Here is a 23,431-nt window from a genome sequence, read left to right on the forward strand (position 1 = left end):
AATACAGGGTCTCATTTATTATGTAATGTATTATGTAAATGTAATGTAATTTTAAACAATTTTATGTTAGAAAAATATATTCAAAATATTAAATTAGGAAACAATATGAATAGTTCAAAGTGCGATGAATATTCGAATTGTTGAATTATTATTACACACATTAATTACAATAATGTAATACATATTGCACAAAGCTTTGTGAGTTTTTATTAACTTCTTCTGTTCATAATAGCATACTTTGTTTTTTTTTGGCTTTAGTACATATTAAATGAGATCCTGTATGGAAATATAGACAAAGTAATAAAACAGTTAACCAAAATGGTATATAAATATAGACAAAATAATAAAATAGCCACTTAAAATGACACAATTCACATGGGAATCAAAACTAATTCTACTAATTCTCAAAATTAATGCAAACTGTTGAAATTAATGCAAACTGGATAGATGACAATTTATATATTTTTTTTATATAAAACAATTATATTGTATAGTAGTACGTTTAAAATAGTTTATAAGTGTGTTATAATTACAAAACAAAAACATTTTGCAATGAGATCAAAAAGCTCTTATCAAAAAGCGATAAGAGAAAAAGACAAAATAATTGATCTCATCGTAAAACGATTATATTTCTCCGACGCCTTCAGGATGGTATTTCCTTCCTTCCATAACGTTCGATGCGGCTCGAACACTGTTATGATGCGTATCTCATTCAAAATCACCAGAATCATTAACGTGGCATCATTTGCTTTTTATTTTCGGCGATTTTTCCCATGTCCACATCGACATTAAAATTCTTGGCTTTCAAAAGCGAGGCTCCTTCCTTATTTCTTCTCAACGTTCGAGAGACAATAGACAAATAATATGCCATTGCCTTTGAGGTCATTTTCAGGTTCGCGCCATGCAGGCGAAATATCAATCCAGTGAACGTCAATACAGAGTAGTCGTCCGATCCGGTAGTTCTTGGCGAAGTTATCTTCTCAATATTTTACGACATAGTCTCGATCAAAATTCGCTTAGAATCTCAGCTGAAAGTTTTTTTTATTTTATTTTCTTTATTAACCACATATACAAATAGATCACAGACCTTTAGGCCAGTCATCACATTAATCACTACAATGACGCAATGTACGCGACAACCTACAACCTAATCGATGCTAACAACAGGGTTATTCAATTGTTCGGGAGGAACTTTATTCAATGTCAGAATTCAATATATGGATCACATTCTAGAAATGTCTCACAATTAATTAACTTTTTAAAAGGTTCTACGGAGTTACGTCACCAATTATAATGTAATCTAAATAAACGTCCTCGTGTATGATAACGAGATAATATCGTCTAATGATCGAACTTGAGTATAGCATCGATGGAGAAGTCTGCCCTGCGGCGTTGCTCAGTGAAGATGAATGATTGTACGGCGCGCAGGGCTTGAGGGTCGCCCGCGGAAGGGCCGGGCTGAGGCACGCCCCCTCCGCCGCCACCCCTCTCCTTTCAGCTGGGCTTTTGTTGCATATCACGCATCATAAGCTGAAATAAATATTTAGCTCATTTATAGAGTACTATTACCGAGTCCAGGCTCCCCCGTGACCGGGAACTAGGGATGACCTAGGGACTACCAGCGCTACACTATAAAAACGCGCATTTTTTTTTTTTTTTTCCTACCTATGCTGATAGCCTTGAGAGGCTATTTCAGCTTCGCCCTAACGTTAGTAGGTGAGCTCGCGGGGCTCAACCGGAGAGTTGCTAACACTGACCCTAGCAAGAGCAGTGCTTCGCAGAATCTACCACCGGATCGGAAACGCGACCCACTGAGAAGATCCGGCGAGAAACTCAGTGGGCTGTGTCTATGGGTTAGTTCGCTCGTCGAGCCCTTCGTCGCAAGCGACGGGTTCGACGAGGACGGTGACCGGTTAAACGCGCCCTCGCTGGACTTTCGTTTATTTTTTGTGCGTGGCGTTCGAGCGCGGCAGTCCTTGTTGAAAGAATGGAATGAATGTTTCATACGAAAAGATATGGCGGCTCTATTCGCTCTTCTGCAGATCTCTTTATTTATGATAATCAAGAATCCTTCTTGGACTTAATTTTGACTATAAATACTAAATTTAAGTCTAACATTGTTTTAGGTACCTAAAAAAACTGTTCGGTTAGCAATTTTATTATGTAAACCGTTTTCGAAGGCGAATTATTATATTAATAATATTATTAATAAACTTAAACAACAGGCAACACTATTTGGAGCTAAAACTGATCGCATTAGCAAGTTGGTGTCTCTCAAACCTGTAATCTGAGCCCAAGGCAGTTCAAGGACAGACCACTATGCTACAAACTGTCCACTGTTCACGTCAGTTGACTGTTACATTAAGCAGAACATTTAACATTATTAGAATCGAAATAAACTTTATGGTTATATGTGATTTTATGGTTACTAGCGGTGCCCGGTAGTCGAAATTCGACTATAATTAATTGAAATTATAAGTTTGTACAGTATTAAGATTATATTGTCAAAGACTATTTATTATGCTTCTATAATCACAGATTTCGCCAAGACTATTTATTATTTACTTTTCACAAATATTAATAAAGACAAACAATATTTAATCTTTCTTTTATTTGGATTTTACGGCCTGGTAACGAGACCTTTAAGCCATTTCTTTTTTCGGTCACTTTCCCTTTGAGAACACTTCACGACTGTTCACTAACTTTTAAATGTTATTTAGAGTACCCTTAATGTATTTGTACAAAGGCTTGAAATTATGTACATCACTTAGCAATATTTCAAGCGGCGATGGGCGGGAAGAAAGATAATCGTTGACTTCACTCAACTCAGTTGCAAGCACTAATCTGTCTGTTGTTTAATCTACTCTCAATTTGACCACAGACTACAAGCAATAAGAAAAGTTTGACAGTAAGCAAATAGTAGGTATGCGTGCGTGTGTGTGTGTGTCAAATGCACGGTAGTGTGTGTAATGTTTTTTTTATTGATTTAATGTAATGTTTATGCATAATTTAAACAAATATTAGAATTCTGCACTCCTTCTCTATATTCTCTATAAGTGTGGGAAATTTCATACTCCTCCGTCCGCGCAATTTTCATAAAAATGGGGTACAAAGTTTTTGCTTTACGTATTAATATATAAATACTAGCTGACCTGACATACTTCATAGTGCCTCAATTGATAAATAAAAGACCTAACTAAACTTTTGTATAAAATATACTTAAAACAAATAAAATGAAGGACGGGGGACACATCAAAGGAAAAACAAAATTATTATTTTTATATAATTCCGAGCATTTTCATATTTATCTACCTTTTAGACCTTCTCTGGACTTCCACAAATAATTCAAGACCAAAATTACCCAATTCGGTCCAGCCGTTCTCGAGTGACTAACGAACATCAATTCATTTATATATACATATATAGATAGAAGATAAGACTAGAAATGACTAGCTCACTCGTCTTCGTAACGGTTCGATAGATTTTCACGCGATACAGTACCTGGTGGGACCGGTCAGAGGTGATGGTCTCGGTGGCGCGTACAGGCGGTGGCGGGCCGCGCATCTGGGACCCGCTGTCCCGGGCGCATCTTGGTGGTTCGGGGGGACCCGCAGACACTGCGTATAACATACACATGCTCTCCTCAAAAACATCTAATACACGAAAAATAAAATAGGGATGTACATACATGCACTAAATAAACAAGCACGCAAACATGAGGGCGAAATTTTTTTTTTCGCAAACTACGCTTGAACCTTCTTTTTTTTTAAATCTAGATATTCTTTTTAATATTCATATTACTTTATTTTATTAGAATCGTTAAAATATTAACAGATTTCATATTTAAAAAAAAGTTTATTATAATGTCGTTTATTTTAATAGCTGTATCCGTGTTTTAATCGGTTTTGTTTACGATACGACGACAATAAGAGCATCATTTTCAAAGTTGCTCCACATAATTCAAAATGTATTTTGTTGGATTCCAACACGATTAAAATTATATATGGGTACGTTTCCTACTGCAGAGTAAAAATAAAACTATACAGAAAATAATAAGTTAGGTAAAAAAAATTGGGAGAGGTGCACTAGTCTCATGAGGTCTTTGTTTAAGATTATATTTTTACTATTATTATCATTATTCTATTGTACACAACAGCCATAATTACTAATAGAGGCTTTTCAACATTAAAATATACGAATTTTGGTTTTGTATCAATTTTTTTTCATTTATTCTGTTATGAATACTAGCGCCATCTATTGTATAAAGGTTACAACGCTTTTGACGTAAAAGAATCTATTTAAATTTAGAGAATGAGAATGTCAAAATATTGATATTGACGGTTGACAGATAGGGATGTCATTAATTTAAATAAAAAAAGTTAAGCTTTCATAAAACATAACATCGCATTCACTACTAAAAACATATGTTTTTATTAATATCATTTTATTAATTTTTATTAATCAGTTGCTATGTACAATGAAGAATAAGATTGATATTGCGACCTGTGAAACTATTAAAATTTATTAAAGGAGTTGCACTGCACGTCAAGCCTTACAAAGCGTTACTTACTGGCGGTGAGAGGTATCGCGAGACGAGCGTTCACTGCAAGCAGATGGTCACGACGCTGTAGCAGACTACCCACATGCTCCTCCAGACGCACGTTCTCCGTGCGGAGCTGGTGCAGGCATGAGAGTAGTGATGCTACTGTTGGAAAATTAACTTCAGTATCCCGATTTATACGGAGCTTTGAAGCTTCGAACTTTATACTTTATCTTTCGAAATTGATAATCAATTGTCTTTCATTAAACAGTGTTTTGATTCGATTATTGCGTTCATCAATTATGGTTCAAAGCTGTAATTAGTTTGAAGTCAAGTAATAGGGTATCGGATACAAATAGCAGAATAATATTTAAAAACATAAATTATACTATTATTTTTGAGACATTAATGATTTTCAAATCACCCAATAAAACGTAAACCCATCAACGATCAACCGAATGCTGTGATATGATTTGAGTTTTCCGGTTCCCTGTTGTAGCTATGGTCGTTCAAACATCGTTAATCTTGGCTTCAAACTTGCCATTCATAGTACGGACTCGATATAATCAAGTTTAAAAACTCACTATCGAAGTGCTGGGCTTGCTCCATTAAAAACTGCGATCCCTGCTCCCACTGACGCTCGAGCAGCTGATCGAGGCTCTGAGCACTCGAAGAACTACGCCCCGCTGGGCCTCCAGCACCCTGGACAAAAATGAACACGATATAATATTTTCTTTTAACACACACGCGTAATTTTGAAATTATTAGAACTAGTGGGCCCCCGGTAGTCGAAATTCGACTATAATTTACTGAAATTATAAGTTTGTACACTATTATGATTCTATTGTCAAAACTTCTATAATCAAAAATTTCGCCAAGACTACACTTTAGACAAATATTAATAAAGACAAGTAATATTTAATCTATCCTCAATTTGACCACAGACTATAAGCAATAAGAAAAGTTTGACAATAAACAAATAGTATGCATGCGTGTGTGTGTGTGTCAAATAAATGTTTTATTTTTATTGATTTAATGTATTTGTTATGCATAATAAAAAAAATATTAACATTCTGCACTCCTTCTCTATATTATCTATAAGTGCGGGAAATTTCATACTCCTCCGTCCGCGCAATTTTCGTAAAAAGGGGGTAAAAGTTTTTTTTTTATATGCTTAGATGGGTGGGCGAGCTCACAGCCCACCTGGTGTTAAATGGTTACTGGAGCCCATAGACATCTACAGCGTAAATGCGCCACCCACCTTGAGATATAAGTTCTAAGGTCTCAGTTTAGTTACAACGACTGCTCCACCCTTCAAACCGAAACGCATTACTGCTTCACGGCAGAAATAGGCAGGGTGGTGGTACCTACCCGCGCAGACTCCCAAGAGGTCCTACCAACTAGTTTTTGCTTCACATATTAATATATAGATGAGCTCACTGTTCCGGCCTTGTTGATGAGCGGTGGCGGAATCAGTGGGTCTGGGCCACCGCTCCCGGCGGCATGTGCGGCCAGCTCGGCGCTCAGTTGCTCTTGAAGCCGGGCCGCAGCCCCACTTTCCGGATTCAATTCATTGCCGAGCATGTGCGGCGCTGTACAACTCGGACCAATCCTGAAAATAGTCACATAACATTATCGTACACATTATATTCAAGGTTTATAATCGCCAATTTATTATACATTTTCCGCGATCGCATATGCGGCGTATAACACAATATACCACTTCCACAGGCATTTTAGCGTATTTTATATGTAATATTTTATTATATCTGTTGTTTGCTTACTTTGTTTCCATTTTCGGTTTCATGGCGCGTTCTGTACCTGTAATTAAAAATTCAAATTGATCTAAGTATGTTTTAAATTAAAATTATCAACGTTATCGCAAAACAAGCCTAAAAACATCAACCAAACATCTGATTAATGTTAGTACACAAACAATAAACCGGTCAGCACACAAAAACAACTGTTTTCGTTAGTAGAAAGCGACGGAAACACCCGCGAGTGCGTAAGGTAACCTTTACAAAACCTTGTTCGCGTAATAAAATGTAAATAAATAATGTTAATGCCGTAATGCTTGTTCGAATTATCGCAACAAAACATATTATGCATGAGTGCAGTGTGGGTGTTGTCCATACATTATTGTAAGCGTTAATTATGTTGGTACGTGTTGTACGATTACCTGGCGAGCTTGGAGGTGAATCTTTGATAGTTTCCTGGTATATCGGAGGCGGGGTCTGCTGCGGTTGACGGCGTACATTAGCCAATGATTGTGTACCCGAAGTTTCTGCTCGGAAATGTACGTATGTAATTTAATTTTACGTTTCGTTTTTGATTACGACTTGAGCGACGACGTTACATTAGCTGCGTGTTAGCTGTTAGTTTGGGTTAGTCAGAATGAGAGTTACGCACAAGACTTACGCACTTGCGGGTTATGTAACAAAAAAAATTGTTAATGAATGAAATTATAGGTTAATAATGTTAGTTGAAGTTCCCAAGCTGTATTCGACCCGTTCAATACCTGTATAAGATCCAAACCAGTTTTAGTGCGTCTAATTAAGGGTACGTACGTATTGCAGACGGTCCTGGTGGACATGGAGGACCGGAAGGACCGGGAAGCATAGGAGCCGGCGCCATGTTGACGACAGACGCCATCGCTGCTCGTTTCTTGTTCCTGATAGCCGGCGGCATCGGGCATATGGGAACCGGGCCCATATTGTCTTTGCTAGTACTGGCCATCCCACTGACGCTGTCGGCAACATAATAAAATATAAAGGCTGGGGCTCATACAAGGTTTATTTTCACAATATTACACAACACACTGAGTTTCTCGCCGGATCTTCTCAGCGGGTCGCGTGTCCGATCTGGTGCTAGATTCTGCCAAACACTGCTGTTTTTTTTCCTACCTAAGCTAGGCTATTTCAGCGTAACCTTAACTAGTAGATGAGCTCATGGGTTCAAACCGGAGTGTTGCTAACACTGACCCTAGCAAAAGCAGTGCTTCGCAGAATCGACCACCGGATCGGAAACGCGACCCACTGAGAAGATCCGGTGAGAAACTCAGTGGGCTGAGCCCCGTGAGCTCACCTAGACGTCAAGGAGACGCTGCAATAGCCAGTCAAGGCTATCAGCATAGATAAGAAAAAGAAAAAAACAGTACTATGTGCGTTATTATGAATGGAAATATTTTTAGAGGTTAAATTGGTAATACTGTTCAATTAAAATCGTATGTTTTTGCATTAGTGCCAATGTCTTTATATAGCAAACACATGCCCAATGAGCAGTCGATACAAGGTTAGTACGTTCAACCAGTTGTGAAGCGATGTCAGATGTGATGTCACAATACAGATTACAGCAATTAGCGATCGCTGAAATATGCAAATTACTCGCCAAAGACGCGCGACTTGGCGAATAATAATTAATCCACGCCATTTCGCAAAGGTTTTCATACGAAGGTAGGCGGAATGCGTAGTAAATTGAAACTATAGTACCTTTATAAGTAATTGAACATTGTGTTTCGTAGAGCACTTGTGACTAGGATCTAATTATTTTCATTGCAATTTCTCAGTTATGAACAATATTGTGCTCTACGCTCGAAAATTAATTGCTCACTATTTAGCTACCTCAAATCAATATGAAATTAGTAGGATAAACGTATCGTAATTTTGATTTTTAAATTACGTAAAGCATACGCACTATATACTATAAGCACAAAAGTAATTTAATTTATTTAACTTTGTATTTCGTTCACATCGCACACACGTGTTGTATATTTTCAAATACTATGATGCTTATTATATGGCCACTTGAAAAACCATTACACATGAAGCACAAGGAAGTTATGTTGATAATGTTATGAGCAAAAAAACCCTGTCGGGTACAGTTGGATAATACAACAGAAATAAACATTCACAACGGCTCTTTCAGTACAGTTAACATAAGTTTTGTTTTCGCCACATGTTTAACACATTGCAATATACAATTCCACTTATTACGATTGATAATTTTCAAACACATTGTAACAAATATGGATAGCAACAAAATTTGACTCAAAATATAATGGTTGCATGACTCATGTACGATGTTAATGAGACTTTATGCATTACGGTCGCTCAAACTATTTTCCAACAAATTTTATTTTTAACCTTAATCTTTTTTTTCTTTGAGGGAAGCGATCATAGGTCTCTCCAGTTTCACCAGGACAGGTTTTCATAAGCTTCCAGTATACTGACAAATTTATATTAAATCAGGCGACATCGTGTGGATGCAAGTAATGGTACATTCGTTTATTATTTTTTCAAATATTCGATATCAGACGAAATTTTTTCGTACTACCTTCTATTACTGTAAAAGAAAAATTGTGCTGGAAAAGACATTTTTTTTTGTGTCACCGTGATTGCATTGCTCAACGTTCCTGCGCAGGTTTATGTTTTGAAGACAAAGGCACTGTTATACTACGCTGATTCGAAAATTTCGATTTGAGCGATTAGAAATTTAATATTTCTCTTGGAAACATCCAGCTCATAGAGGCTATTCTCAACAACGCGCAATGTAATACATATATCATACAAAAAACACAACCTCTGCTGCAAATACTGTTATTTTTAAACATCACTTACCTTCGGTTCATTTAAAAAGACCAAATAAGTTTTATTGTGTTTCCTTTATCTTTGACTTCTTGCTTCTGTACCATTAGATACAAACTCATATCCTACGATTAGGGCAATCATTACTCACATTTCAGAACATAACGATTTAAGAAGTTGTTGTTTATTTTTTGGGTCAATTTTATTTCCACAATATTATAAATTATTATTTTACATTAATGTATTGAACTGACCCTGGTTTATTTGGATCTTGCTGCATTTCGTAGGCAACGTTCAGACCACCCCAAGAAGAGCGACCAGGAACGGTATGCGGTGAATGCCCTGAGACGCCAGGCTGTTCCATAGAAGTCTGTAAAGCATAAAACATGTTTAATGGTGTAATATTCGATTTGATTACCAACTTTTCTTTAGTGGATCAGGATTTCAATTCTTTCAAAGACCTTGCCGCTTAGGTAACTACGACGGATGGGCGAACCAAATGTCTAAGCTAGGGGGTAAGTTTGCTTAGTTTCCCGAGCGATAGAAGAGGAAACCTAACAGTTCAAGGATAGACGCTCCGTGAGTGTGCCTCTACCACCACATCTGAATTCTGACCGCCTGAGAATATTATGCTAATTATTTCCTTTTCGATCATTTTCTAGGCGATAACACAATATTAGAGTTTATTTTCGTATTGTTCATTTTACACTTTTATTTTATTATATTTATTTGTTTAGATTACAAATAATTCATATAATTGAAGTTTAGTATTAAATGACAATTTTAATATTATGTGTCAAAATGTATAATCAAATATTAATATAAGAATAAACGACAAAGAAGTAAAAATACTTCTTAGACGATTGACGTTGTTATTATTTATTGACTTAGATGCTTACACGTGTCCAAAAATTCTAATGTAATATAATTTATGTTTTGTTGTTCAAAAACAATTTATATGTGCATTATTCTAATGAGAGATTCCGTATGGAGTGCGATAAGGATCTAAATACATAGTAGATTGTTATGTCAGAGAAGCCCTAAGATTAGGTGGTCCATTGTATATATGTAAATGATATAGAGAAATAAAAAAACCTCATCTTAAAATACATCGATTTAGACTAGTTAAAAGTGACCTTTGTTCCTCTTAGTGTAAAAGGTTGTTTTTCTATTGCAGAAGATTGTTTATCTAATCTCTGCTATTACGGTTTATGGCGTATCATCAACATATTAGCTTTTAGCAAACTCGGGGGTTAGGGGTGGTAGTGTTTATGTCTGCAGTTTGAAATTTTGTTTTCAATTGAAATGTCAAAAAATGAACAAATCTTCAAAAGAGTTTTTTGAAATTTCGTGTTAGTTAATGAATTTATGCTTATGCTATATATACTCTGAATAAGACTTGAAAAATAATCTAATAGTATATTATATTATCGCTAAACACTGACTACGAGATGTACCAGTATAACGGATTGTTTTATTGTTTGATAAAAATACGTATTTATTCGAATTGTACTTGACGTCCACAAGTGGCTATAACGAGCCGCAATACCAGTGAATAAATTATTTGGATGGTTGACATTGCCAAATCAATTTATTGGGCCTGTATACACCTACAGGAGCATTTGTTTAATAATAGTTCATCACTTAGGTTCTATCAGGATAATCTAGCTAATACGTATTTTTTCTCGTACTACTTACATATATTTTGTGCACTTCTTTTAGGAAAAGCTACTATTTAAATAATGACATTTATTAGTTTTTCAGCTTTATTCACTGGTAATAATAATTAATTTCGATTTTGCTAAACGTGGAATAACTGCTATGCAGTTTCTAGTATGCAAAGATATAATTTACATTTTATTTTAGTACGGCAATGTTTTCATCGAAACTCCACGACAAAAGATATGCAGTATCAACACGTGTTAATAAATTTTAAGATGGCATAATATCTTACCATTATATACATTAAGCTAAGTGTTCACATTATTTCTAAATTTAATTAAACGAAACGAACACGATTTCCCGAGACATTACCGCCGGGCGGCAGATCTCGCCAAAACCGGCGATACTGCGAGACTGATTGAATGGATGGACGCGAGTATTTTACTCCCGTATCCCCGTCGTAGTATTTGTAAATATTTATATCTCACACTCCCGATACCGTAGTCGAGCGAAGAGGAAGCGAGATAGAGTTAATATCTTCGTGACGTTTTCTAGTGTAACATATTTTTAATTTTTTCATTTGCAACGAATGGCGAGCACATGTTTAAACAACGCGCGAACGCTTCATAGTTCAGGTAGTTGATGGGATGGGCAGGTACCAAAACGCAATCTTGGTGTTCCCCGGGGCACATCTCACAGGAATTTCGTCATTTGTCGAAATATCTTTTGACTTCGGGTACTTTCGCCGAAAATAGCGAATGACGTAAGAATGTTTTTGCGTCGAGAATATGGCAAAGAAAAATGTTAAATACCTACAGTACTTAAATAATATATAGACCGATGGTAGCATTAAGAATAGCAATAAAAATGCATAACAGCGCTTATTTTTACACTTTGTTTTTGTAATAGCATAGATCGAGTCTACAACTCACTCGGTCTTAAGTGGTTTCCGGAGCCCATGGATATCAGACGGTTAGCACACACAACCAGGACTACTTTGGGGCAGAAATAGGCAATCGTTTTCAAATAAAAATTAATAATTTAAATAAAGGATTTATTTTGTTTACATTGGGTAATATTTAAAAAATGGTATATTAGTGACAAAACACTTAAATATGTAAAAAATATACTATAAAATTATTTTTATCAATTACCATACAAACATTGAAATAATACTTTTTTGCTTTGTTTTGTTTTGTTGAAACCTAATGATTTATAAAATATAATGAACTAGCGATTTGTACGAATTGGTTTCCAATTGAAGAAAATATTAAGTACCTACCTACTTTTATCTATGAAGACATCCATTCCGTCTTTTTTGTTCATTTTTGTCATTTGTAAGACGGCTAAAGATTTACACCGTAAGAATATTAATTAAATATCTTAATATGATTCCATTATGGTAATTGCTTGTCACAAATTTCAATACAATTTCATTTCACTAATTCCATAAATTTAGACACAATTTTTACCTGTGGGTAATAGACATTAAAATTATATTATTATATGGTATATTTGACCGTGGTAAAAAAGTAAGAGTTCATTTACGTCGGACGAGAATTAAACATTATAAATATGTATTAGTAGGTACCTACCATTCAAATTAGAAAAAAAAAAACACTCACTGGCTTTTGTGGTTGTGGCTGATGGAAAATATGCTGCGATGGACCAGGAATTTCAGATTGAACCGAAACCTGTATAAAATAAGCTACGTGAATATTTTGAGACGAACAAAAATTAACAGCGAATATTAAATAATTCAAACACAAAAACATTGCATTATAAAGGTCGAAACAGTAATGAACGAGTTTCATATTAGACTATTCTTAAAAGAACGCGCGAAAGCAAAGCATACCATGACACCATGCTTCAGGAAACATTAATTTTTAGAAGCAAACATTTGAATTACGTATAAATGTTAGTAATACTTAATAACGGTACCGTCACATTGCAATTTTTCAGTGAAAACTTTAAACGGTTTAAGAACAGCTTTGAAATGTTATGAGATATATAAATATCGAAAGAACATTGCCGTTTTAGATTTTAATATTAAGCACTCCATTCAAATGGCCTAGTCTCGAAATATGATTGTAGCTAATGAGACGGTACCTATAGGCTATGTTGCATAGAACGCACAACTGTCATTTAGGATGCACAAGTCTACCTACATTTAGTAATATTGTATCAATTTAAACTTTTAGCATTTTTTGTGACTGTATTTCTAATAACGTTTTCTGTAAGCATTGTTGTGGAACAATTTTCTTTTTCTTTGTGTCCACCTTATCCCACTAGGTGGGGTCGACGCAAGTCGGTTGTGGAACAATCAGTTCCTTTAATATAATAGTCAATGTTAAGAAATTTAATGATGATAAATATCTTGCATATTCAAGGTATGGTAATGAGAATACCGATTTTAATGTACTGCCATGCTAGTTAGAATTCATTTTTTTATGTGACTAAATACTATTTATTCAGATTCTAATTATTCGTTTTCAATTCGATCTTTGTTGTTAAAGTAAGTTATTAGTTTTACTAAATTAATCTATCTCTCTCCTAATAATGGTAATTAGGGAATCGTTTTTTTGGAAATGAAATTGTACAAACATATACATATATCATATACATATACACCTACGGAAAAATTAAAAAATAAATATTTTGAGAATTCGGTCGCATGATGGAAATCCTCAGAGAAATGAAGTTTAAAATTATTTTCTTAAAAAATACTACCGGAGCTATGCATGGCAAGCAAGCACTTGGATAATTTCAAACCGAAACGCATTACTGCTTCAAGGCAGAAATAAGCGGGTGGTGGGTCCTACCCGTGCAGACTCACAAGAGGTCCTACCACCAGTTTACAAGTTTTGACATATATCTTCATTACGTAGAACACGGATTACAAGATTTTTTTTTATTTACAAAGGCGTCACTTCGCATGCGTAACAATACGTTGAGCACGCGCATTCTAGTGACAATTTTGTTTTGCGAAATTTTAGTGTAAATTTATCAAATGCCAATAGTGTCAGATGATTATAGATCGTTATAAAATAATCGTCGACAGTATGTAATTGATATCCATACTATATAGAGGTTTTTGTGGCATTTTCAGGTGACAGCTATGTATTTAGTTGGTCATCAAATTAAGCGTAGGTACACATTGTCAGCGTGACATGAAACAACATTTCAACCAGAGGCAAAAAAGTTCTACTCCCGGTAGATACATAAATAAATATATTTCTACAATAACGTGAGCGAAGCCGCGTGAAAAACTATAATAGTGATTCAATAACTCATATTATTTACAGATTTTATATTATATTGTAGCAGTATCAGTGCATGAAAAAGTCTACCCTACGAAGGAGTTTACTTAGTTTATTGATCAATTTCTCCGGTCCGCGCGAAGTTGGAATAGCCCCTTCGGCTACTAACGATTAGGTAGGAAAAAAAGGATCAATTGTATTTCTAAACAAAAATTTCAAATTAAAAAATTAAATTTTCATACGCAAAATTAAGGTATTTAATCAATAATTTTCAATAAATTTTATATGAAACCACCGTAAGCCTGGTAAATGAATCATACTCTGAACATGTTACAAATAAAAACATGCGTTGGACCAACGATGCAATCTCATCAGCCTCTTCCGAGATATGTTTAGTTTTTATTATTGAACTTTTATTTTCAATAGATACTACAATGTGTCTGGCCTTTTAAACAATCGTGTAACTATTTCATACTACTATAATATAACCAATTCATAGTATATTGAACAAATATCAGTGATTATACTAGGAGCTAAATGTATCGAATAAAAAATCGTAGACTAAGACTAGGCAAGACTATTTCAATTATTATGATCTTAAGAATTGAGGAAACGATCGGATTAAACGTTTCAATCAGTCTAATGAATTCAATTTTTTTTTAAATATATATAACGAATACCAGTAGGGCTATACGTATCGATTAATCGATTAAATATATTTTATAATCTCAATTTGACTCGAAATGACAATTTCTTTTATTTTTTTTTAAAGTTACGTATTTGTTGTGCCTGTTACAAGAAAGAATAACGTTCTCAAATTTAAATCATAGAATGATGCTTTTTTTAATGTCAGTTGTGCGTTCAGGTTATGCGGTATAAACCTGTGGGTGTGCGGAGAGGTTCAGTCCATGGCTCGTGGAGGGTAACGGCACCGACACGAGGAGCGACGTTGGTCCGTCACGGTCGGCCTTCCCGCCCTACACAGCCCAAGCTATTATTAGTACGCTCTTATTGTTTCCGCGTCAATCACAACAAGCCTTGCGTCCATAGCGATCGTACGTAGCTTGTTAGTGATATATTTACTAAATTATCATTTTCATAGTTGACCTTTTTTTTAACGCTGGGGAATCCGTATACGGATACCCGGTCGAGAGGATAAATTAATTAACTATTCATAGTTAACCTACCGAAATGAAATAATATAGATTTGCTCTAGTAAAGTTTATTTTAGTGAATTTAATTTATTAATGAAATTATGCCCTATTTATGTTTTTTTGTATATAATTCGGACAGGAAAATATCAAAATAAAAAAAAAAACCACTATACTTTCTAGCTATTAATTCAGTTAAGATATTTTATCACTTACTGATGAATGATTTGAGAAATTTCATTAAATTAGCACAAACTTAAAAAAATCATGCAACATAATATTAAGGTATTGTTATTTACTAATCACACATTCTAGTTTTTTTTTTTAGTTTCTATTCAAGCATGCTGTCGCTGTCAAAGCGATTAAGCTTACATTACTCTTACATAAATATAAAACATCTAAAATAACATTACACATATTATTTGAGGGTTAATTGCGTCACAACACAACGACAATATAGAGTATATTTTCATGAAATTAATACACATTGCTAACGTTGCGGCATCGGTGTGAATGTTCAGCTTCGTCGTGGGTTTACGAATGTCAAAGCGCGCACTCACCTGAGGCTGTGAAGGCGATCGTATAGTCGATACAGGATTCAGACCGCTCGGACCGGGCATTGGGCTCGGCAGGTGTCTGTGATGGTACCTATTCACACATTGATACAACTAACATTTTTGTCTGCGGTACGAGAATACCGCGAGATGTGGTAACATCCGTACCAGGGTTGCTAGGTGCTACTAACCATTTTTATTTTAACGTTATTGAAATTATACAACTATAGGTTGTTCTAGCATTTTATATATACAAATAAATAAAATTTAAGTGTCTGTTTGTAATAATAAAATAACCACTTTTTACTATATGCGGTATGTATGTATATACGGTACATATAACACAATAACGTTTTTTACAATTTATATCGGTCTCTTCGTCTATTTTTTGTTCCGACTAATCTCTGGAATGGCTGGACCAATTTTGACGGGACTATCACTGGCAGATAGCTGATGTAATAAGGAGAAAAAATCTAAAATTGTCATAGAATAAAATAAGGTTTTGATAAATTCCACACGGACGAAGTCGCGGGCACAGCTTAAAGTCTTAAATATTTTGATATGGTTGAATTTTTCTTCTTTTTTTTGTCGAGAGCATTTCTGATGAAACGATATGAACAGCAATAATCTGTCTGCGCTTGCGCAGGTCTCGCGTGCTCCATCCAAAAGTAAATTCAGTAGAAATGAATTCGTTATTTGCTGTCTTTCTTCTTTAGTGTATTGAGGACAAACAATTTAGAATACAACGGAAGCATCGCACATATAGCGTCACGTATGAAGTTAGTCTTCTAAAAATGTTTATAAGTTATGTTTGGGTTTTCTTCGATGTCTCTCCAATGGTATTCAATAAAACATTATTGCTCCAGAGTCAATTGGATCAAATGTATAAAAGCAGACCACCTTCAATCATTTCTTGCGTGTCATGCCTAGGATTCAACACTTCTTAAAATATAATACATTACCTTTTGTAATTTTTTAATGTATATTATGTTATATTTATTATATTATATTATTTATTTGTACAGATCCCCTTTCGAATACCCAATCAAATATTTACGGGGCCAACCCCTAGCCCAAGAACACTTCTATATTGTTATCAAGCGAATTTATTAATTATTTTCCATTGTATCTTTATACTACATGCCCAATTAATATTCACCCTGTATTGTTAATCCAATTAATACGAGAATTAATGTCAAAACTACTAGGACACAAAAATAATCTAAAAGCAAACACCATTATCGTTTTGTTAGAAATTATTGTTTTAAGAATTTAAAAGAAATAAAAGAATCTTTTTATTTCGAAAAATAACTTGTGTAATAAATAAAAAAATTGTTGTTATTAAAATATAAAAAGAGCATCGTAAAGCAAAACTTTAATAATTATTTATTTTTATATTTTAACAATACTTTGAGAACTGTAAGAAAAATTTTAATTTAGGAAATCAAGGAAGATCGTCAATAATTTCTTCAATTAATTTAATGTACTCACACACTAATAATGCTTGCATAGTTTAATAAGTACTTTAAATTATTGCGTACAGTCTACAAAACAATAAAACATTTTCGGGCGGGAAATTGGACAACGATCTTTTAATACTGCAAAACAAAACTGTTTTCATTATTATTAATTTTTAAGTTTTATTTACTCAAATACATAAACGCAAAAAGGTGCGTTACTCAAAATTTATATTTTCTGGTACATATAGGTAATTTTTATATTTATGTTTCAGGCTGGTCTGTTGCCGTCGAAAATTATGTGTACTGTGTCTAAGGTTTGTTGAAAATTGTGCCAGAGTTAAAGCTATGGGAATACTAAGAATCATACTAAACTCAAAATACTTAAATTAGTGTTTTGTGTTTATGTCTTTTCATTTTGAACGTGTCTGGTGTCTGGTGATGTCTGTCTGTTAATGTCTGGTAGTTACCTAGGGCTCGGTTGAGAAGCAGGGCTGTGGGCTGGTGGCGGAGGCGGTGGTGGTGGCGCAATCGGGTTGTAGTGGCTCTGCATGTTCAGAGGCTCGGGATGATCCGTCTTAGCCTACAAGGAACTCAACAGTTAGTATGGAAATTCAATAAGTGCTATTGAAGCCGAATTACTCTTTTAATTTTTAATAGACTTTGATCTAACAAATGTGCCAAACAATTTTGAATCTTAAGTTTGTAAACTTTTAAAGTTTAATGCGCGTAATGAATTCACTATTTAATTTCCGCACTTCGTAGCTTATAAACAAAAAATTAATTCAAAGTAATTTTTCTTTTAAACAGTAGTAAGAAATTTATTAGCTGGTTTCGGTTAGGTAGTAAGTTTAGGTGATGCGAACTAATATATATATATATTTTTTGCTCTAATTCTGTAATATGTCGGATATCGTCCGATGTACAAACATTAGGAATTTAATACGTGGTTTATTAATAAAAATAATCTAAATGATGATTAATCCAATAGTACATTGTGCACTGCATATTTCCTCCCGCGTGTAAAATATTTATTTATTATATTTAAAAAAAAAATATTTTGTCTCCTACCAGGCCGAAAGTTCGTAAAGTACCGAGCCGGGGTCCAGGGGCGAAGCCCCGGTGGGGTTCAGGGGCGAAGCCCTGGCAGGGGGTAGGGGGACGGAGCCCCCCCATACTCATAAAAAAACAATTTAACTGTTTTTTAAATTTTTAAATAAACTACTACTAATTGAATAAGAACCGTCTGATGAACTTATCTTTGTCTAATACTTCACTATGAAATTTTATTGCCTTTTGTTTATTTCACTTTTACACTAAACACAATATTGCAAATTACCCGAGCACAACAATGGCGGAGAATTTTAGGTGCGTGAGAGCAGACGTAGACACTAACGCGCATGCGCACTTGTCAGTACCCAGGGAGGAAAAGTTAGTCTTTCTTCCCTGTACAGCGGGAGGAAAACTTTCCGAACCGAACTTTCGGCGTAGGTAAGAGAAAAAAATATATTTTTTTAAATCTAAATATACTGTTTTCGTCGACGTTTAATAAAATACTATCACAATGCTGATGATCCCAAAGATGGCTATATTCATATTATATTTTTTAACACATTTATATCTTCCAAGAATATAAATCCGAGAAACCCTAAAGTATACGACAGATTTTAACGAAATTTAATCTATTTTTTTTAAGATACCGATAATGTATCATTAGGTTGCGTCGTAATAATTATTATTTTTGTTTTATTGCTGCTCAGTAATGATATAGAAAATACTCCCAAGACGGCTGGTCACCGAGGGAGGATTAGACCATCACCCTCTAACAATAAAACAAAAATTAGATACTGCAACCCCAAATATTAGATCTACCCCAAGCCGATTGGTGGGGGATAGGAACCACAACCCCCCAATAACACAAGAAATCAATTGCGAAAACAGCTACACGAAATCAAAAATTTATATTGCAGCCCTCAATGTACTTACACTGAAAAACGATGAAAGCCTTACAGAACTAGTATATGCGTTGAAACATATTAAATGGGACATTGTCGGCCTGAGTGAGGTAAGGCGAATGGGAGAAAGAATTATTTCCCATCCAGACTTCCTTCTATACCATATAGGAACGACCCCAGGTCAGTATGGAGTTGGTTTTATTATAAAAAAATACCTCACAAACTATGTTGAGAGCTTTATAGGAGTATCAGAACGCATAGCACTGATGAATCTTAAGCTACCTGGGTACAAAGATCCATGGACCATCCATGGAAGATCCATGGACCTTCATATAGGAACAAAAGGCAAACTATTCAATGTTTGCATTCTACCAATTTTAATGTATGGAAGCCAAACATGGGCTTTAACAAAAAACATATCCAATAGAATTGCTATTTGCCAACGAGCAATGGAAAGAAGCATGATAGGAGTAAAAAGGAAGGATAAAATAAGAAACACTAACATTAGGAAAAATACTAAGACACAAGACGTAACTCTAAAAATAAAAAGGCTAAAATGGAAGTGGGCGGGACACATGGTCAGAGGAAAAGAAAAATGGAGCAAAATTATTACACATTGGTACCCAAGGGAAGGCAAGAGGAAAAGAGGCAGGCCACAAAAAAGATGGGACGATGATATCAGGCAGGTTGCGGGCATAACATGGAGTAGAGTAGCCAGAGAGAGATCAGAATGGAGTAGGTTAGAGGAGGCCTTTGCCAACTGGCAAACGGACTTACAGAGAGTAAACAAGCACCAAATACACCAATTTTAATTTTCTAAAATACATATATATATACATATATCAGTATAAGTGCAGTAATATAAGAAACTTAATTTTATATCTGTTTTCCGAATAAAGGGCTCTATTATTAATGATATAGAAACATCTCATTCGGAATGTGAAACGAAAATTAAAAGTACTTGAGCCAAAAGAGCTGTTAGGGAAGCTGGTTTATAAAAATTAAAAAAAAAACTGTTACGTTTCATTTTTCACATTATTGACGGTATGATCGATTAAAATAGGGGATGATGCGTGCTCGTTATACAAATAATTCTTAGTGATTTCTGTAAAACCTCCTTGGGCGGCGGTTAGCTTCACTTATTATGTACCTCTCAATCAATACCCATCTAAGACTTTACTGAAGTAAGCACGAAATATATGCGGGTGTTGTTTGGAAATTTCTACCAGAATAAAAAAATAAAAAAATGGTACGTATGTCGTTAGAGAACTGTTCCAATTTTCAACCAATTTCAAATCGAAAAGAAAGGGGAGGTTTTCCGTTCGGGGCGTGGGTTCCTTTCGGTTCATACCAACGTTAACCGGGTCGCGATCCACAAAACGTACCTTTTTGATGTACTTTTCATGTTCTTGCATTTCTGAAGAACACGAGGGCCCCGCCTCCCAATTACAGCCGCCCGGTATGTTACCGTTAGCATCCAACTGTCAAACCGAAACGGACACCATGATACCAGAATCACTTTCATTATTATGGAATGAATAGGAAGGGTCTTCAAAATAAAACACAAATGAACAATTTTATTTCTATATAAATCTAGATTTTCACTTTTGCGATCTCGTGACCCCGTAAATTTTAACGATTATGCATCGCGTCATATTTTAATTTTCGATTTTTTTTTATTGAATTCGCAGATTTTTTTATTTTGGAGATTACGTAGAACAATCTCGTACTCTGTGTTTCTGAAACGGGCAAAGGTTACCTAACTCTATAGGGAGGTTATGGCGTCTGGCCTTATTGATAGGTGACTTTAAATCATACGTCTTATGTACCATGGCTGATGAAGTACTCGGTCCGTAGTCCAGAGCCGCATTGGCAGCGGCCGCAGCGGCGGCGGCTGCGGCGGCAGCAGCTGCAGCGCTGGCTACAGCTTTACGCTTTTTCGTTTGTTTCGTTTCCATCGCTTCAGTGTTCGTGATTACTGTCTCTTGGTAAGTCGGCTTCGGCAGAGGTATTTGTACCACAGACGTCGATACCGCAGCACTATATTGAAAATGTATGTTGTTTACAATTGATTTTATTTATTTCCGATTTTCATCATTTGTTATTGCCGTTTTCGTTATTACGAACCTAGCTGGAGCAGTAATTGTGGACACGGGTGTCGCAGTAGCAGACGCTACCGAGCTTATGACTCCCACTGGTTCGGGAGGCTTGGAACCGCTCGGCGAGGCTGGTGGCGGCGGTGCTTTAGGGGTCGAACCACCCGCTGAAATATAATTATTGGTCGTAAAACCAAAGTAAAATAATTTCGTGTTTCTATTGAATCCATATTTAAAATGAGCTTGCAATCACAGAGAGAGAACACGAGAATCACGTTATCCCTGAGTAATAAATAAAAAAAACCCATCGCAAATTATTTGAACAAGTCAATTATTTGCGAACATGTAGCCAATTGTTTGGATACAAAGGGGATGGCCCATTTTAGGCCCAAAGCGGACAATAGATTATAGAAAAAATACTTAGTGCATTAATTTTGTCATAAATAAATATGCATTTACTTTCTTGCAAATAAGCGCCACTATAGTTTACAATAAGTAGTTTAAAAAAAGTAACTCTATTGAAAAAACAAGGATTTTTATTTTTGCGGGAAAAATATTGCCAGCTTCAAATCCTTTTACGTATGAAATAAATATTTTGAGTATATAAATAAAACATATAAATAAATCATTTTAAGTATTATCATTAATCAAACGATTTTAATGGATTTTATGCACATAAAATAACATCGAAGACATACCCATTGGACTTTAACTTGTAACTATACTTGAGACCTTAGAACTTATATCTCAAGGTGGGTGGCGCATTTACGTTGTAGATGTATGTGGGTTCGAGTAACCACTTAGCAACACCAGGGTGGCTGTGAGCTCGCCCACCCATCTAAGCAATAAAAAAAACTTTACTAGTATTGTTATTTAAATATGTACAACTAAAACAAAAACATAAAAAATAATGTGTACTCGTAAAAAAAAGATTAAGATATAAATCAATTATCGGTTATTTAAAAAAATAATCGATATATGAATTTCATGTAATTATTTTTCTTTATACTGACAACACTGAATTTAATCTGACTGACTGACACTTCGCTTGCTGCTTGTGGTGTTGTGCTTGCGTACAAAATGGATGTGTTTTGATTTTTCTTCGATTTATTTTACTTTTATCAATAACGTTTCATACTACGACTAAAAAACATTGTGTGAATTGTGGTTTTACCCTGACCGAGATTTAAAACCGTGTATATGCTCTCCTTTGCTATTTTTAGATGATACTAATTGTGTATGAAGATGAAGAAAATATAGATATTTAAAGAATTAAGTGTGTTTTTATACCCTATTGGATAAAAATACATTAGGAACATCTTAAACATTAAGAAAAGAAAAGTTCTTGAAGTATCTCACAATCCGACACTTATTTATATAGAAAATTAACCTCAAAACGAGTTTTTATTTTTATTATATTTTTTATAATAGTGGCGTCAATTTCAATATATTTTTTAGATACCCAATACATTTAAGAATTTGAATCAGTACATTTTTATAGTAATATTTGATGTCCATCTTGGGCCTAGCACACTATGGAGAGTGGGCAATCCCCTTTACCGTTTCTAATTAGAGTATTTCGATTAATTCAATTGTAGAGCGGACGGTTAGTGTGCTATGGACATGCGATGCGTAGAGAGAAGATGCATGTGACTAGGAGATGTATGGAAATGGTAGTGCAAGGTAGAGCGGCAAGAGATCGACCGAAAAAGACATGGATGGAGTGTGTGAATAACGATATGAGAGAGAGGAGTGAGCGTTGAGATGACGGCTGATAGAAGAGAATGGAAGATAAAATTAGCTGTGCCGATCCCATCTAGTTGGATAAGCGGGATAAGGTGGAGAAACAGGAGAAGATATTATACTTCAATTGTATCCAGTGAGTTTTTTTCGTGTTTTATATACCTTTAGCGCCTTGAGTTTGCGATGTTTCTGCAGAGTGTTGAGGTGACGGCGCCGGGGTGCTCGATTTGCTTCCAGAACCGCCTGCGTCACCGGCTGACGAGCCACGCCGTGAAGGCGACGGCTTCTTTTTGTCTGACGAGTGATGAGATTTTCCGCCTATACATTGTTGTATTATATTGTGAAATAACTAAACTAAACAGCAAACATTCTCACACAAAAGGACCAGCGATTATTTATTTGTAACAAATTATTCTAGCTTCTTGTTAAT

General features: G+C 35.1%; 1 protein-coding gene across 50 annotated transcripts in view; it reads right to left on the reverse strand.

Moving 5' to 3' along the window:
- Positions 1-237: 237 nt before the first annotated feature.
- Positions 238-23,431, reverse strand: part of LOC149503599 (uncharacterized) — a 37,433-nt gene continuing 14,239 nt past the window's right edge. For 19 of the 50 annotated variants that reach the window (XM_089730876.1, XM_089730989.1, XM_089730901.1 and 16 more), the window contains 17 exons: positions 23,164-23,319; positions 21,290-21,425; positions 20,992-21,202; positions 20,548-20,643; positions 17,678-17,790; positions 15,757-15,844; positions 14,927-15,022; positions 12,411-12,479; positions 9,378-9,493; positions 7,108-7,286; positions 6,720-6,824; positions 6,325-6,361; positions 5,981-6,152; positions 5,125-5,242; positions 4,571-4,705; positions 3,502-3,617; positions 238-1,530 (listed from right to left, as the gene is read on the reverse strand). In XM_089730876.1, coding sequence (XP_089587002.1) covers positions 1,495-1,530; positions 3,502-3,617; positions 4,571-4,705; positions 5,125-5,242; positions 5,981-6,152; positions 6,325-6,361; positions 6,720-6,824; positions 7,108-7,286; positions 9,378-9,493; positions 12,411-12,479; positions 14,927-15,022; positions 15,757-15,844; positions 17,678-17,790; positions 20,548-20,643; positions 20,992-21,202; positions 21,290-21,425; positions 23,164-23,319 — 1,979 coding nt within the window. In that variant the 3' untranslated portion in view covers positions 238-1,494. The remainder of the gene's footprint in view (positions 1,531-3,501; positions 3,618-4,570; positions 4,706-5,124; positions 5,243-5,980; positions 6,153-6,324; positions 6,362-6,719; positions 6,825-7,107; positions 7,287-9,377; positions 9,494-12,410; positions 12,480-14,926; positions 15,023-15,756; positions 15,845-17,677; positions 17,791-20,547; positions 20,644-20,991; positions 21,203-21,289; positions 21,426-23,163; positions 23,320-23,431) is intronic. The other 31 variants (XM_089730981.1, XM_089730975.1, XM_089730980.1 and 28 more) reach the window with 11 other exon arrangements.

This window comes from Bombyx mandarina, chromosome 01, assembly GCF_030267445.1.
Source record: "Bombyx mandarina strain Sakado chromosome 01, ASM3026744v2".
NCBI classification, from domain to species: domain Eukaryota; kingdom Metazoa; phylum Arthropoda; class Insecta; order Lepidoptera; family Bombycidae; genus Bombyx; species Bombyx mandarina.